Source organism: Hypomesus nipponensis, chromosome 27 (assembly GCF_054491055.1).
Source record: "Hypomesus nipponensis isolate SF chromosome 27, ASM5449105v1, whole genome shotgun sequence".
NCBI classification, from domain to species: Eukaryota; Metazoa; Chordata; class Actinopteri; order Osmeriformes; family Osmeridae; genus Hypomesus; species Hypomesus nipponensis.
The window spans coordinates 12,362,733-12,379,988 of NC_140387.1; the positions used below are offsets into that span (position 1 = coordinate 12,362,733).

General features: G+C 41.8%; 1 protein-coding gene and 1 long non-coding RNA gene across 5 annotated transcripts in view; one reads left to right on the plus strand and one right to left on the minus strand.

Annotated features, from left to right (window-relative positions):
• Positions 1-17,256, plus strand: part of pi4kaa (phosphatidylinositol 4-kinase, catalytic, alpha a) — a 118,622-nt gene that overhangs the window by 17,106 nt on the left and 84,260 nt on the right. For all 4 annotated transcript variants that reach the window (XM_084693901.1, XM_084693900.1, XM_084693899.1 and 1 more), the window contains 2 exons: positions 4,706-4,771; positions 4,862-4,958. In XM_084693901.1, the coding sequence (XP_084550027.1) occupies positions 4,706-4,771; positions 4,862-4,958 (163 nt within the window). The remainder of the gene's footprint in view (positions 1-4,705; positions 4,772-4,861; positions 4,959-17,256) is intronic.
• LOC146220827 (uncharacterized) lies at positions 11,004-14,836 on the minus strand. Its single transcript, XR_014750892.1, has 3 exons — positions 14,714-14,836; positions 12,187-12,307; positions 11,004-12,042 (listed from the first exon to the last, which is right to left on the minus strand). It is a non-coding gene; the product is annotated as an uncharacterized LOC146220827 (long non-coding RNA).

Sequence of the window (17,256 nt, forward strand, 5' to 3'; positions counted from 1 at the left end):
TTTATCAGTTTATTACAGATTGTGAAGGTGCCGATTGTAAGCTTTCAAATGATGTGTCATTCATTGAAATCTGAAAATAGTTGAAGATACATGTATCTGAATGTTTGTAAACCTGGAATCCCCGAGCAGAGAAATCCTCCTTGAAAGATTCTAGACCTTTTCACGCCTTCAGACAGGGTGTGATGGTTTTTGTGTTAATCATTAGAAGCGCCGAGCGCGGTCATTTCACCCGAGTCAAGATAAAAATATAAACTCCTCAAAAAAAGTTCGGAAACTAATTTTTTCGATTATTCCTCCCTTTCAATAATACCAATTGGTATTGTATTTTATATCATTGGAAAGCCTGATTAGTCACCTTTACAACGAGGTACAACTTGTAAGGATCGTGCATTTGTGGAATGAGCAACACAGCTAACCATGTGGGTAGCGGCCAAAACCTTTTGCCAAAATCCCCTGCAATATTCTTCTGTTGGTATTCACTCTCGTTTTGAGTTGCTTGGTGGATTGGATAATTGCACTCTCCCACAGTAATAAGGAAAAAACAACACATATTGGAAATTTTTGCACTTAATTCATTTTACACTGTTAGGGACCTCAGTAGCGTGTGGAAGGTCCATACGCAGCCACAACAGCTTGTTACCTCCTCCTCATGCTGGTCACCAGCCTGGTCACACACTGCTGTGGGATGGCATCCCATTCCTCAACCAGGATTTGTCGCAAGTCACCAACATGTTTGCGTTGGTCACTCTGGCACGTACAGCACGCCCAAGCTGATCCCACTTGAACCTCAAAATGAGAGTGAATACCAACAGAAGAATATTGCAGGGGATTTTGGCAAAAGGTTTTGGCCGCTACCGACAGCTGGGTTAGCTGTGTTGCTCATTCCACGAATGCACGATCCTTACAAGTTGTACCTCATTGTAAACGTGACTTATCGGGCTTTCCAACGATATAGAATACAATACCAATTGGTATTGTTAAAGGGGAGAAATAATCGACCAAAGGAACGTTTCCAAACTTTTTTTGAGGAGTTTATATAGAACAATAGAATCGGTGGAAGGAATACTTTGAAGACCTCCTTAATTCCACCAACACGCTTTCCGACGTAGAGTCTGGGGACATAAGGGGGACCCTTCTATCTCTGGGGCTGAGGTCGCCAAGGTGGTTAAAAAGCTCCGCGGTGGCAGGGCCCCTGGGGTGGATCAGGTCTGCCCGGAGTTCCTTAAGGCTCTGGATGTTGTAGGGCTGTCTTGGTTGACAAGACTCTGCAACATCGCGTGGACATCGGGGACAGTGCCTCTGGACTGGCAGACTGGGGTGGTGGTTCCCCTCTTTAAAAAGGGGGACCGGAGGGTGTTCTCCAACTTTAGGGGGATCACACACCTCAGCCTCCCTGAGAAAGTCTATTCAGGGGTTCTGGAGAGGAGGGTCCGTTGGATTGTCGAACTTCGGATTCAGGAGGAGCTATGTGGTTTTCGTCATGGCCGTGGAACTGTGGACCAGCTCTACACCCTCGGCAGGGTCCTGGAGGGTGCATGGGAGTTCGTCCAACCAGTCTACACATGTTTTGTGGATTTGGAAAAGGCGTTCGTGAGTTTGGTCCGCATTGCCGGCAGTAAGTCGAACCTAGTCCTGGTGAGGGTTGGACTCCGCCAGGGCTGCCCTTTGTCACCGATTCTGTTCGTAATTTATATGGACAGAATTTCTAGGCGCAGCCAGGGCGTTGAGGGGGTCCGGTTTGGTGACCTCAGGATCGGGTCGCTGCGAAGTGGCTGGGATGGGAAGCAATACCTCCAAATCTGAGGCCATGGATATCGACTGGAAAAGGATGCAGTGCAATCTCTGGGTCGTGGAAGAAATCTTGACCCAAGTAGAGGAGTTCAAGTATCTCGGGGTCTTCACGAGTGAGGGAAGAATGGAGCGCGAGATTGACAAGCGGATCGGTGCGGCGTTCGCAGTGATTTGGGCTCTGCATCGGTCCGTCGTGGTGAAGAAGGAGCTGAGTCGAAAGGCGAAGCTCTCTATTTACCTGGCGATCTACGTTCCTACCCTCACCAATGGTCACGAACTGTGGGTAGGGACCGAAATCGAGATTGCGAATACAAGCGACCAAAAAAATGTTCCCCGAGTTTTCTCCGCAGGGTGTTCGGGCTCTCCCTTAGAGATAGGGTGAGAAGTTCGGTCATCCGGGAGGGGCTCAGAGTAGAACCGCTGCTGCTTCACGTCGAGATGAGCCAGTTGAAGCGACTCAGGCATCTGATCAGGATGCCTCCTGGATGCCTCCTTGGTGAGGTGTTCTGGGCACGTCCCACTGGGAAGAGGCCCCGGGGAAGACCCAGGACATGCTGGAGAGACTATGTCTCTCGGCTGGCCTTGGAATGCCTCTGGGTCCCCAGGAAGAGCTGGTGGAAGTGGCCTGGGAGAGGGAAGTCTGGGCCTCCCTGCTTAGGTTGCTACCCCCGCGTCCCGACCCCCGGACAAGCGGCAGATGACGACGACAATGAGAATAGAATAATATTTATTTCTGTCAATTATACACCAAAAACAACTGATTGACCACACAGCCATGAAAGTGGTTAAATAATACCAAATCATTACATGAACAATGAAACAAAATCAAACGTAATATTCTCTGACCAATGCAAAAGTATGTAAGCAGAAGCCGGAGCATATTGTGTCTACCCTTTATACTTAACAAGGCCTTACCCTTAATGTAACCAAAAAAGCAACAAAACACACAGAAATATAATAATATAAATATAGCTGCAAGCACCAATGAGGGTGCCAAGCAGCTCCAAAAAAACATTTTAGAAATCCACAGAACAGGGTTTCAAGTACACGTAGCAAGTTTGGTGTGAATCCATCAAAGATTTGCTGAGATTCGACCCAACTTTCTGTTTGGTGGCTTCGTCAACGATTTTGATTGGCTGTACCGGACAAACGGTTACAAATTTCAAAAAATCATGTGATAACTTTGTGAGGCTTGGTCTGAAGATAATCTGTGCCACAATTGGTGAAAATTTGATAAAATCTGTGGGGAAGTTTTTTTCTCATGAATAAAGAATGGCGGCCGTATCAATTTGGCTGGCATCACAAGTTAAAGTGTCACCCATGGGATTTCACAAGATATCACAGGACAAAGAAACACTTAATTAAGGCAAACAAATCGACAGTTATTGGCTGAAACACTTTTTTGCTTATTTCAGAGCCCCCTAGAGTTTGAATGGCATGACCTTTGTGGACCTTTTGCTGAGATATGACCTCAATTAGTTGCCAAATTTGATATCCTGTACCGACAAACAATTAAAAACCAATATGATACCTTTTGTGAGGCTCAGTCTGGAGATAATCTCTGGAAATTTTTAAGAAAATTTGATAAAAACTGTAGGAGACAATTTTGTACTAGAAAAAGTCGCCAAAGCTATTCGAGCTCAGTCCCATTGCGGATTTTGCAAGTGTAGTCGAAAAACAAGACAAACTGCTGCAACCTAATTCTTAGTATTTGCTTGGAGAAATTGTTAGCCAATTCTCATACATTTCATACAATTATACGCCACATTCATTGTTTCAGTTTAACCTAATTCCCACATTTCCTTCGAGTTAAATATTGTTTCTTTAGATTGTTCATTCATTCATTCATACAGTAGGCTAGGCTAGTGTCGTAGGGGTGAACTAGCCAGTGAACTAGCAAAATAAATGGAAAATGTATATGATGTAGGCCGAAAATGAGCTTCCCCTATTTGAAAGACCAGCAGCCGCCACTGCCCCCAGTAAGTTGTACAGCTGAGCTATTTTACTACTAGACTACCACTGTATGGGAATCGCTGGAGCCAACCAGTTGAAGGGCGTACAAAAATACAAGATGTTGATATCACAGCCTGGAAACATAATTTTATCACCCTAGCCTCACCCTGGTCTTTGCCTGTGGCGTTTCTACTACTGTCTTGCCGTTTTAGGTAGCTAACTCAGCAGAATATAGGTTGAGCCGTGCCAAGGCAAGCACACCCAATAATAATAAATAAATAATATATATGAGAGACAATATAGGTTGCGCCTTTCCAAAGCATACACCCAATGAGAAAAGGTAGAAACCAAATAGGTGGCTTTGCAGCTTTGCTGCAGGTCAAATGACCCAAACAACATGTTACACATCCTCAGAACAAGGTTCTGAGTACATGCAAGTTTTATGTCAATGCAGCAAAGTTTTGCTGAGATATGACTTCACATCCCGTTTGGAGGCTTTGTTGCCGACTTTGATTGGCTGTACCGGACGGTAACCGGTAAACGGTTTTGAAAATCCAAAAACCATGTATTAACTTTTGTGAGGCTTGGTCTGAAGATAATCTGTGCCAAATATGTTGAAGATTGGAGACATTAGTTAATATGTATCATATGTATTAGACATGGTATCTCCCAATCTCTCCAACCTAAACAAAATGAGCCTTTGCAGTTTCGCTGCTTGCACCTAATAATAATAATATTAAAACCAACAAAAACAATAGGTGCCTTCACAGGTTGCTACTTGGCCCTCAATAAGAAAAGGTAGAAACACAATAGGTGTTAATAATGATAATAATGTAAAACAAACACAATAGGTTTCCTCCTATCGGAGGAATCCTAATTAGTTATGTCATGAAGTATTGTGGCTCTGTTGTATTTATCAGGTTCAGTGTTTGTGTATAACTGTCATTCTTTCTTTGAACAGGTTGAACAGTTTGTCTCTGAATCGTTTTTGAAACTCTTGGATGACACCTTGATGGATCTGCTGGAGGTTGTTTTTAAGTATATTTCCCAAAAATAATAGAATAATTTTGAAAACCCTTAACAGTACTAAAAGGCTTCCTGGTTTATTTTCATTTAGCTGAACCCTAGTATCCACCTGGACTATAAGACCTTCAGTGATCCTCTGTACGTGGCCATATTCAAGATGCTAAGAGACACCCTCTACAATCTGAAAGGTAAGAACACATTGAGAGAACAGTTATTCTTTACAACTCTTTTTCACTGAAACCACCTGATACAGTATGAATCTGCATATTGATAAAAGTAAATAAAAACATTTCAATCAAGTAGTAGGGCACCTCTTTACCAAACAGTTAGTCAGAAGGTTGGAATTATCCGGTGCATTTCTATGTAAATGTATAAACTTCCTCATGCATAATCACATTTTATCACTATAAGATACAGTATATCATACATTGTTTTACACCATATAAAACTGTCGATTTTAATCTACTGCCCTTCTGCTTGTTTGAATGTCCAGAGTTAGCCTATCATCTCACAACTGACAAAGCAAATGCAAACTAATATAAAAAAAATATTGAGAATTTAACACATGAAGAAATTAAAAACATTATCTGGGGCTAAAAGAAACACAATTGCTGCTGCTAACGGCAGGAAGGAAAGCTGGCAAACTGATCAGACTGTGTGAATGTGTAAGTTAACACAAGAACCGAAGAGCTGGCTTTTCCTACTATTAGCACGATTAGGGGTCAAATCACCCCTGAGTCTCCAGACAGAGACAATTTTACTGCCATGTTATGACCGCTAGATGGCACTTCTTGCACGAAGCTAAAGGCAAGGTTGGAAAATAAACGTGCCTTCGTCAATCCGTCATTCATTTTCCGTGTTAGTCTGTAATCATTTTACTGCAACGTTTGTTGTTTAGACCTTCAATCAGTCAGCAAAATTAAAATGTATTTGCGAAAGGATGTTACACGCGTTGCGGGTTAGACTTTAGTTGGTCTTGTATCGTGGTCAGCCATACCACATACAGCCAATATCCTGTCACACCTGTGAGTCTGATCCAACCACATCAGACAAACCTAATCAGCCGTCTTGACTCCCTCAGTATGCTGATTACCCACAAAACACCAATGCTAAGGGACCATAGAGTTGGGAGGGGTGCCTCTCCACTCTGCATGTGATGCCCTCCTGCTAGCTTTGCAAGCTTTAAAGGACCTGCTTGAGACGACACGTCTCCAGCAACTGTGCTCTCCATTGTGTAGAGCTGCTTCCAGGTCATCCGTCATCATCCTGCTGGACCTATCTGCAGCATTTGATACGGTCAACCGTCAGATTCTGCTCGCTGGACTTTCTGAGATGGGCATCTCTGGCACTGCACTTCAGTGTATCACATCCTACCCTTCGGGAAGATCCTACCAGGTCTCCTGGGGAAGCAAATTGTCAGCCCCCCGCCAGCTCTCTACTGGTGTCCCACAGGGCTCTGTCCTTGGAACCCTCCTCTTCTCCCTGTACACCACCTCACTTGGACCAATCATCATCTCCCTTGGCTTCTACCACTGCAACGCCGACGACACGCAGCTGTCCCTGTTGTTCCCCCCGACTGATCCAGGGACCTCAGCCAGAATTTAGGCCTGCCTTACAGACATCTCGCCTGGATGACTAAGCACCACCTCCAGCTGAACCTCGCCAAAACATAACTTTTCATCATCCCGGCCAAACCCTCCATCTCCCACAATCTCTCAATCACCCTGGGATCTGCGACGGTGACCCCCTCATCCTCTGCCAGGAATCTGGTGGTTACTATGGATGAAAAGCTCTCCCTCATGGCCCACATTGCTGCAGTCTCCCGGTCATGTAGATTCACCCTCTACAACATCCGGAAGATCAGGAGATACCTGTCTGAGCATTCCACCCAGCTGCTTGTCCAAGCACTTGTCCTCTCCAAGTTGGACTACTGCAACTCGCTTCTCGCCGGTCTCCCAGCATACGCAACACGCCCTCTCCAGAGGATTCAGAATGCAGCAACCCGCCTGGTCTTCAATCTACCCAGACACTCCCATTTTACCCTCATCATCGCCCTCCACTGGCTTCCCATCACGGCCCATATCAGATTCAAGACCCTGGTACTAACCTTCCGAGCGGTGAATGGGACTGCAGCTGCCTACATCCAGTCTCTCCTCCAGCCTTACACCCCCACCCACCACCTTCAGTCTTCTTCTGAACCGTATGGTGGTCCTACCTCTCAACAGCGCCCGCTCCCAACCCAAGCTCTTCTCCTGTCTGGCCGCCCAATGTTGGAATAATTTCCCCACCTCCATCAGAGACACTGACTGTCTCTCCCCTTCAAGAAAAGGCTAAAGGCGCACTTGTTCCGGGAGTACAACGGTACTTAAGAAAGATGAGTTGGATCTGATGTTAGTTTATTTCCTCCATGAACACAATGAAACTTATTGAGGGACATGTTGCACTTGTTGGTTAGTTTGAACCTGTTTACGGTATTTGTTTGACTGCTACACATGCTATACATCATTGGAAAGTTACAATTCTTGTGCTTCCATTGATTTACACCATTTCAAGATCGAGTTGCAATAGCAAGTACACTCAACGTCTTTGTGATATACTACCTTTGTTGAAAAGCATGAGGAAAAACTATTTACTTACTTTATACGGCTTGCAGCTGTCCAGTTATGCAAAACATCCCAACAACAATGGTCTGGTTACATTCTCAAAGGTTCAAACTATCTTATTATATCAAGTAGTTTGTCTAAAACAATGTATTACCTCCACACCAAGCCACAATCTTGTTGCATCATTCTGCCTTCGCCATTTCAATTGGGCAGTCAGTCACGCACTATCGCTCATTGAAGGAGTTCTGCTTCTAATATTTACGATCGGGATGGCCGCTAAACTCTGACCTTTCGATAGACACCTCGTTTGACCCAATAGGAGCTTCCATGCCCTGGTGGATAGCCTTCTAAATCCAACTCAACCTCATTGATCAACTCTGATCAAACGTAACTATGGCTAATGCTCTTTCCTCTCCGACATAGCATTGGCATGAGCTATGTTTCTTATTTGTAAGGATGTAATCTTTGACTGTACAATTTCTGTCTTCCTTTAAAGGGGTCATTGACTGCAAAACCGAGTTTACCTTGTCATAGTTGTGTAGGGGGTTAAATATTGGCCAAACAACCAAAACTAATTCCACTATGGTTTAAAGGAAGATTGGAAACTGAACAGTGTATATTATTGGCATTATTTGGTTCATGCCAATAAATATAATTAAGGTTATTTGACTCTATGGATTAAATCAAAGCAAGAATGGTCAAAGTAAGGTTAAAATGAAATACGCATTTAATAACATTGCAAATGAATAGAATCAATTACAAGGCAAACATGTTACAAAATGAAGGCTTTAAACAGTCTCTGCAGGATTTCGCGGACCTTTTTTGTTATAGTTGCGGGCTAAAATTCCTGATTTCGCGGGAGCTTTTCCAAAAGGTTTCGATGAAAGTTGTGTTTTTTAGGTGTTTGTTGCAATGAAATTGCGGGAGCAAGTGAAAGTTGCGATAAAAAGTTGCAAATGTCCGTCTTTGTAATTTTAATTGAGTTATTGGTTGAAAAATAACTCATTAACAAACATTCATTAAAGAATAAAACTAGGGTGACCAGACATCCTCTTTTACCCAGACATGTCCTCTTTTCGAGACCTAAAAAATGTGACCGGCAGGGATCCAAAATTGACCGGGATTTTGCCTCGTCGGATATTTGTGTTTCTCTGGGTCTTTCACAGTCTATCAGTAAATTACCCCTTTAAGGTTATTTCACTCTAGCCTGGTCCTAACCAGACTCTCGTACATTTCATTTGTACAGAGAGTATGGGCTCGCTCTATTGACAAGTGTTGACTTCCTTGTAGGCGGGTACTCTGTTGAAGTTTAAAACTATTGGATCTGCCTAGATCCACTCTGATCTGCCATAACCAATTGCTAGCGTTCGTCCAAGCCAATTCTTTCACCACTACTGTAACAGAGCTAGCTGCCGTAGCTGGAAAATCAAACTGTTTCCCAACCCCGTGGGGAGGAGGGCCACAACATCAAGGCCACCAACAAAATGCAGAAAAAAAATGTATTGCTCCAGCTTTAGCTTATGGATATTCGGCAGCGTTGCCACAACAGACCGAATGTGGCTTCGCTTGCATCTTTCTCCGCCGCTATTACGGAACTACAACACCAACTAGCTCACAACATCAACATAATCATTCTCAGCCATCTCTCTGTCGCTGATTGGACAGGTAGAAAGTTAACCTGTGACATCTGACTTACGTACCTCATGCCCAGACGCAGTACAGAAGCAAAATATAAATTGAGTGGAGGTACAGAAGAGGGCAGACCCAGGCTAATTTCACTCCTGCTTTCTGTTAAATAGCTACTCGGTGCGAGTTCTGCCGTTTTCTGTCCTGCATTCTAAGCAGGGTCGGACTAGCCATCGGGAGACTTGGGATATTTCCCAAACGCCCGGTCAAACAAACGGCCGCTACGGCCACGGCACTATTCAAGAAAAAAAATCGTAATAGTTTACGCTCACGATTGGTCAAAAATCAATCGTTTTCTCGGTACAGCCAATTCGTAGGAGCTATTTTAGCTAACATCGGTGTTGCTTTAGCAAATAAATGGAAAGGAAAAGAAAAGGAAAAGAAAAGGAGAAAAACAATGGGCACAGCAAGCAAATGCTGCACAATGTAGAAGTATAGCATACATGTTTACGCCGTCAAAAGACGGATAGAGTTTGCAGCCCGAAGATGCAGCTGTACCAGAGGCGCCAGGTGCAAGTAGCTGTAAGATCCTGTAATTTCGACATTTAGAAAATTCAAATATCATTCCAAACCATATTATTTTCATTTTTCTAAAAACATAAAAAAAAACATTTGGTATTACTGTTAACCAATATATAGGCTATACATTTTAAATGAAGTAAAATAAATGGCCAAGAAAAAAAGGCACTCATCTAAATATGCACATGTTTTTTTACTTTAAATAATAAATGTGCTATGTGGCTCAAATGCAATTGTCTTGATTTTTGTTCTGTGTATTAAAGCAGGCACAGGTGACACAGGGAAAGAGAGGGAGGCTGCTGTGGTGACACTGTCCAGTGGAGAGACTATGACAGGTGCAGCACTGCAACTGTACACAAGAGTCAGTCTGTTAACAGGGTTATTATATGGAAATTAGTTTGTTGAATTGATAGTCATTATTGAATATTGTTCTTTTGCAACATCAAATAGCAGATGCAGAAACAGAGACAATTATGGAAAAAGTAAGTGAGGGAGATGGTGGAGGGGGGGGGGGGGGGGGGGTTGGGCCGGTCTGTGTTTGAAAGTTCCGGGCTGTTTTTCAGTCCCAGTCCGACCCTGATTCTAAGGCTGCGATTTCTCTTTTCTATCAAAGTTTAATATATGGTGTATAAATATAATATGTATAGTTTATACATATATATTAGGGGTGTGAATATTCTCATGAAAAAGACGATCCGATTCGTATCTCGAAACATGGGCACGATACGATACAAGAAAAGATGCATGTTGATAAAAAACGATTCAATGAGATTCGATGCAGTTCAATAATTGAAAATATTCTGAAAGAGTTCTTTTCATTTGTTCAATGAATATGAACAAACATTTTATTGTGAAATTACTCTGTATGTAGTTTGTCTCACATATACAAATAAAAAATACATTTCAGTAACACACATTGCAGCCAAATAAATACACCATAAGGAAAAAAATAAATAATACATTTCGGTATAAAATAAGTATTAGAAAAATGTAAATGTCATCACATGACATGAAAACTTTACTTTGAGGGTTATTTAACCTTAATGAGTTCGCCTAGCCTGCCTTTGGTCCCCCAGTGGCTATAATTTTCGATAGGTGTAAACCAAGCTCTGGGTATTCTTCTCCGCCTTTGAGAAAATGAAGGCTACATTTATCTGTTTGAAAATCTCCTCTTTGTGATGTTACAAGGAGCCAGGCTACTGCCCTTCTCTCTACTTTGACCACCCAGATAATCTGGCCCGCCCGTGAAAAACTGAGCTACGAGCATGCAAAGGCAAGTGCGATATTTTTTTTTCCTGGAGAGACATCATGGCTATGAGTGTGCACCTATGCAAACCAGGGTGATCAGATGAGAATGGCTTAATTTGAGGCATTTTACAGCAACGGGGGGGCTATGAACCATTGCGATACATCCGTTGTAAACATTAGACAGACAAAGAAACAGCACGTTTTGAGGAAAACTCATTGTGGGACTGCTCGTAGTGGCTGTAATTATGCACCAAGGCTGAATTTCGGGAAAGATACTTCAGATACAGTAAAAGGGAACCACTAAGGCCTATATAAAAGCATCCAAAAAACTGCATATCATGTGACCTTTAAATAAAATAGTAAAATAAAATATTTTTTTTCGATACCCAAAGAAGTCCCTTGTTGAGGGATGACTATAGAAAAAAATATAAATAAACCAGAGCTTGACCTTGGACTTTTCTCATATTGAGAATAAATGCTTCTACAAATTAAGTGCCTTTGTAAATCATACAGACTCAAGATAAGGTAACATAATACCAATCAAGATATGTGCAACCTTTCACTGCAAACACAAAGTAAAGTTGCAAACTATAAGAAGCAGCAATAGGAAATATCTGTAAACAAATTATTTTGTTTAAACACACAACTGCCATCCTGGCCTAGATTATTACTTTATGTAATGGCATAAATTGCTGCCAAACAGCATAAGGAGAAAAAAACAATTATTAGTAGACACTGTGAAAGTACAATCCCTTTTTTTCCAGATTCAATTTTCTTCTTTTAGTTTGATTTATTTTCTGGTCAGACATTAAGTGTATGCTGATATCCATTAGCTACCTCCTAATAATTCATTTGTGCTCAAGTTTTTAAAGATTCTTCTAAAGAAAAATCAATTGATCGGCATGGTCACACCGAAGTACACTGCGTTGAGGGGAAACAATATCTCCTGCGGTACTGAAAACTCTTTCTGCTGCTACACTTGTGGCTGGTATGCAGAGGTATCTTTTTGCAATATCTTACAACAATGGTAAGTCCACCTCTGCTCTCCACCACTCCAGTGGATTGCCATTCAGAGGCAGAAGGATTATCTCTCTGTACCTCAGGATTTCCTCGCTGACCTTCTACTTGGAGCTTCTTGATGGTCATACTTCATATGTTTCTTCAAACAGCTGGTCCAGTGCTGTACTTTTCTTCTTTTTACAAGGGGGACAGTCACCTAACATGCAACACAATTACAGTATATTTTCCACTCATTTGGTTTTGCCATGATGACACTTGATAACATTTACCATACCATTAAACATAACTTTAAATGTAGTAGCAGCTGTGTTAAATGTAAATGCAGAATGCAAAAACGCACCTCTTGGTTTTTCCTGGACCTGGACTGGGCTGGACTAGACGTAACTGGGGTCTCTCTGGTCTGTGTCTTGCATAGGACCACTCAGACTGGGATGGCTCTCCTCAATTGTCTCCTCTACTTTCTAGTAGTAATAGTATAAAATAACAGGAAAGATTATTGATGAGTAACCATTAACCAGGTAGATGTTAATCATCACACAAAAAAACATTTTGGATTAACTAGTTGGCTAGTTCAATGCAGTAGCCCATCATTGACTGACACTCAATAATATGCAATAAGAAACTAGGGCTGCCACGGTTCGTCGACGATGTTGACGCTGAAAATGCGTCGACATCAATATTTCAAATCAACGCTTTTTAAAAATTCAATTCATTATAACAAATGTTCTTCTTCAATATCACAACGTAATTGGTGCTTGCATGACGTCTTTCGTTGTTGGCCCAAGTCATTTGTCGGCTCCAGTCAACACTCAAATATCATGGCAGCTGCAGCAGAGTCCGAATTTGTTCTGAAACCCGAGTCCCCAAATACCCGAGGCTTCAAAAGTATGGGAATACTTTGACTTAACGCTATCACCAAACAATAAAGTGGTTTGTACACTGTGCAAAGTTGCAATGGCATACCACAGCAACACTTGCGCTATGCACAAGCACCTGAAAAGAAAATAGGCTACAGATTAATCAATAGAAAAATAGTCGTTAGTAGCAGCCCTAAAAGAAACAATAGTAAATCTGCAAATGTATCAAATTTAACATTCATTCCTTGTAAGCCTGTCCAAATAAATTGGGCAAATAGAGCTTTAAACACATTAAACTAAGATGTATTAAATATCAGGTAAAAACATTTTTTATCAATGATTTTATTGTTAGGCACAAACTAGATTTTTTGTTTTTAACTGAAACTTGGTTTGACCAAGATTGCAGAACACTGCAGCTGCTCTTATTGAATCAACACCTAAAATACATTTGTGATCTGCTGCTACCTTATTAACCATCCTGACCCCTCAGGTCATCTGGGGCTGGTCTACTTTGTGTTCCAAGAGTCAGAACTAAACATGGAGAAGCAGCGTTCAGTTTTTCTGCTCCACATATCTGGAACAAGGTCCCTGAAGGCTGCAGGTCTGCTGAGACCCACAGCTCCTTTAAATCCAGTTTGAAGACTTTGCTGTTGCCTTTAATTTAACCAGATTCAAGGATATCAATTTCTGCATCTCACTCCTGCATTTTATTTCTTAAACTGCACTGCAACTTTTATTAGATTTCTTGCTTTTTGAATGTTTTTAAAGTCTTATTGAATGTTCTTAATTGTTTTTTAATATTGTTTTCTTTTGCATTGTTTTGATGCTTTTAATGGTTTTATCTGAAGCACTTTCAATTGCGTTGTTGTTGAAATGTGCTATACAAATAAACTTGTCTTGCCTTGTGTCTTGTCATTCCAAAAAATGTTAAATTGAATAGGCTAAACTACAACAGGCTAACATCAAGTCTATAGCCAAGAATTTCTAGGCTATAGACTTCGCTCTCATTTTTGCAATACTTGGACTGTGTTCTGACAATAACTTAGATATTTTGCCAGTATAACTGGATCTAATTAGACCATGTTTATGATGTCCCTGTGTGTTTGTTTATACTTTTGACTGGGGACAACATCGCAATCTTGTCAACCAACTGCAGTCTATCCTAACCCGCAACGTGTTTGACATTAGGTGTGTTTGACATGGACTGACTTCATGCAGCGCCGCAGCCGGCTACAGGCGGCTGCCTAGACCTTTTGTCCAACGGCGCCGAGGCTAAGTCACTGTGACAAAGCCATCAAAGTACCGTGAGATCAATTCGAGACCTGCCAGTGTTGGACCAAAATTCAACTCCCCAGGCGATTTTTACAATGTTAAGGTTCCTTCGTCTGAGGCATTTAGGAAACTGTCAGTAGGCTATTTAATTAATGTTTCATTAAAGGTCCCATGATATGCTGTTTATGGATGCTTTTATATAGGCCTTAGTGGTCCCCTAATACTGTATCTGAAGTCTCTTTCCCGAAATTCAACCATAGTGCATAATTACAGCCACTACGAGCAGTCCCACAAATAGCTGTCCTCAAGACGCGCTGTTTCAGTGTCTGTAGCTTTAAATGCTAATGCGGAGGAGAGAGGCAGCACCATGCGCTAATGTTTACAATGGATGTATCGCAATGGCTTGTAGCCCTGTTGCTGTAAGGTGCCTCAAATTTGCTGTTTCTCATCTGATCACCCTGGTTTGCAGAGGTGCACACTCAGTCATTTCAATGAGGGTAAAGGCGGATATCGTGCGCGCCATAACACCAAAAGCAGAACGGTTATCCAAATAACAAAGAAGTGTACAACACTCGCCGTTACAGCATGTGTATTCACACAAATACTTGATGCTATCTACCTTACATTAGCGACCGTAACACAGCTGTTAGCTGCAAACCTAATGTTACAGCCACATTCTAAGCGTAGCAAGCTCGGTAACAATAAAGCAAAACAATTATATAGCATTAGTTAACTTACTTGTCCGAGGTTTGTAGCTGGACCAAAGAGAGTTAGTACTGATACAGAATTTTATTTCAACAAGGCCAACTTTGTAGTAGCTCAAGTTGAGGAAACATTTGTGGCTGAAATGTTTGGCGCAGACATACAAAACTTTGGAAAGTTGTGTCGGCGCATTTCCAGAGAAAATAAAATTAAGACACTGGGGGCCTCATGTAGCCTACGTACATTCGCAAACGTGTTATTATCGCCTTGGCCAACCCGCAGATTGCGCACGCTGTGATACTTCAGTTTACTCGTATTTACAAAACATGCAAGTCATCGGGTAATCAGCGCCTTTCTCTGCCCACTATACCGTACATTGCGAGCATTTCAACGCGCAATTGAATGGGCCTTCTCTTCTCTTTCTATCATGGATCAGCCACCAAAGTCGAAACAGCGATGACCGTTTGAAATGATCCTGATTCCAATATTTGTAATGTAGCGAGGAGTTTAACAACTGCTGGAATGGAATGTGAACGCTGTGTCGGAGATTCGATACAATCTTTGATTTCTTCCTGCAACTGTAATATTGCATGGCTGCTTAATCTGTAACGTGTAATAATTTTGTGTTCACTTAATTCAAAAAGTGTGATTCTTGTGGCAAAAATCCTTTGGCCTTTGTCTTCATCTTGCACGGGTTACTGCTGCCATTTCACCAGGAGGCATATGGGCAATCCTGGTTTACGCCTGCTTTTAAAAAGCGTAGAATTTCAAACACAAAATAGAGGTGAGCTTTCACAGGCAGTTTTTGTACATACCGCGGAACGCATAATTAGGCTCACTTTCCCATCTTTATGGGAAACTCCCACTTTCCCCTGGACCCTCCCGTGAATACATATGCATGACACAAAACGCCAAATTTGCAGTTCCCACGACAGGCAGTCCGCGCTTTTACCTCAGTGCGCCATGTTTGTACATACCTCGCCATGCTTTTACGCGCAAATTGCGAAACAAATACGCCTGAAGTGGGCGCCAAAGCGTTAGTACACGAGGCCAGGGTCGGACTGGGACCGAAAAACGGCCCGGGACTTTGAAACACAGACCGGCCCGCCCCCCCCCCCCCCCCTTTCACTTTCTCCCTCACTTTCTTTTTCCATACTTGTCTCTGTTTCTGCATCTGCTATTTGATGTTGCAAAAGAACAATAATCAGTTGACTATGTTCAATAATGACAATCAATTCAACAAACTCATTTCCATATAATAACCCTGTTAACAGACTGACTCTTGTGTACAGTTGCAGTGCTGCACCTGTCATAGTCTCTCCACTGGACCCTGTCACCACAGCAGCCTCCATCTCTTTCCCTGTGTCACCTGTGCGTGCTTTAATACACAAAACAGAAAATCAAGACAATTGCATTTGAGCCACATAGCACATTTATTATTTAAAGCCAAAAAACATGTTGAGCATATTTAGATGAGTGCCTTTTTCTCTTGGCTATTTCTTTTACTTCATTTAAAATGTACATCCTATATATTGGCTAACCGTAATACCAAATGTATAATGTTTTTAGAAAAATTTAAACAATTTGGTTTGGAATGATATTTGAATTTTCTAAATGTCAAAAATACAGCTGCTTACAGCTACTGGCACCTGGCGCCTCTGGTACAGCCGCATCTTTGGGCTGCAAACTTTCTCCTTCTTTTGACGGCCTATGTATTCTATACTTCTACATTGTGGGATCACAATGACTCTTGCTTAGAGACTTGTTGCTCTCATTGGTAAGTGGCAACTGATTTAAACTGTTGTATTCACTGCAAAATATTCTATTTTAGTTAATTTTATTTTTATTTTTACTGTTGCTGCTTTTTCTACAGGTACACTTGCACTTAGAGATTCATGTTGTTTAATTGTAACTTGCGTAACTACATGCTCTTATTTCTTCCCTTCGGCACTTATTTTTTGGTTGTTCACAATGTGTGCTTCTTGTTTTGGCTACCCGCAATGCTTTGGGGCTATCTTGTTGTTATTATTAGTGACCTATGCACTTTGTTAAGCTCTCTCTTGGAAGTCGCTTTGGATAAAAGCATCTGCTAAATGAATAAATGTAAATTGTGCAATATTTGCTTGCCTCTCCCGTTGTTTTTCTCCTTTTCTTTTCCTTTCCATTTATTTGCTAAAGAAACAACAATGTTAGCTAAAATAGCTCTAACAAATTGGCTGTACCCGGAAAACGATTTTTGATCAATCGTGATCTGTAAAATGGACGGTCAAGTGCACCGTCCAAGTTTACACGGGGGAAATGCCCACCCCCACCCTTTGGATTTTGGATCGCTCCAGTTAAACAGTTGCTTGGTATTAAGGCCGTCCTCAAAATGCCGTGGCATTATTCAATGCATTTATTGTGAGAATGCTGTTAAGCTGTTATTGATTTTCAACTTCTCAGTTCTTCCGCCGTTTTTTGGCCTTTAACTAGTCCTGCATACTTTCACCGATTCCTACAATTTTTGTATCAAAACGTTCAGCTCCTTCAGGAGATGATGGCTATGACTGGTATTTCTCACTTTTATACTTTTTAAAGAA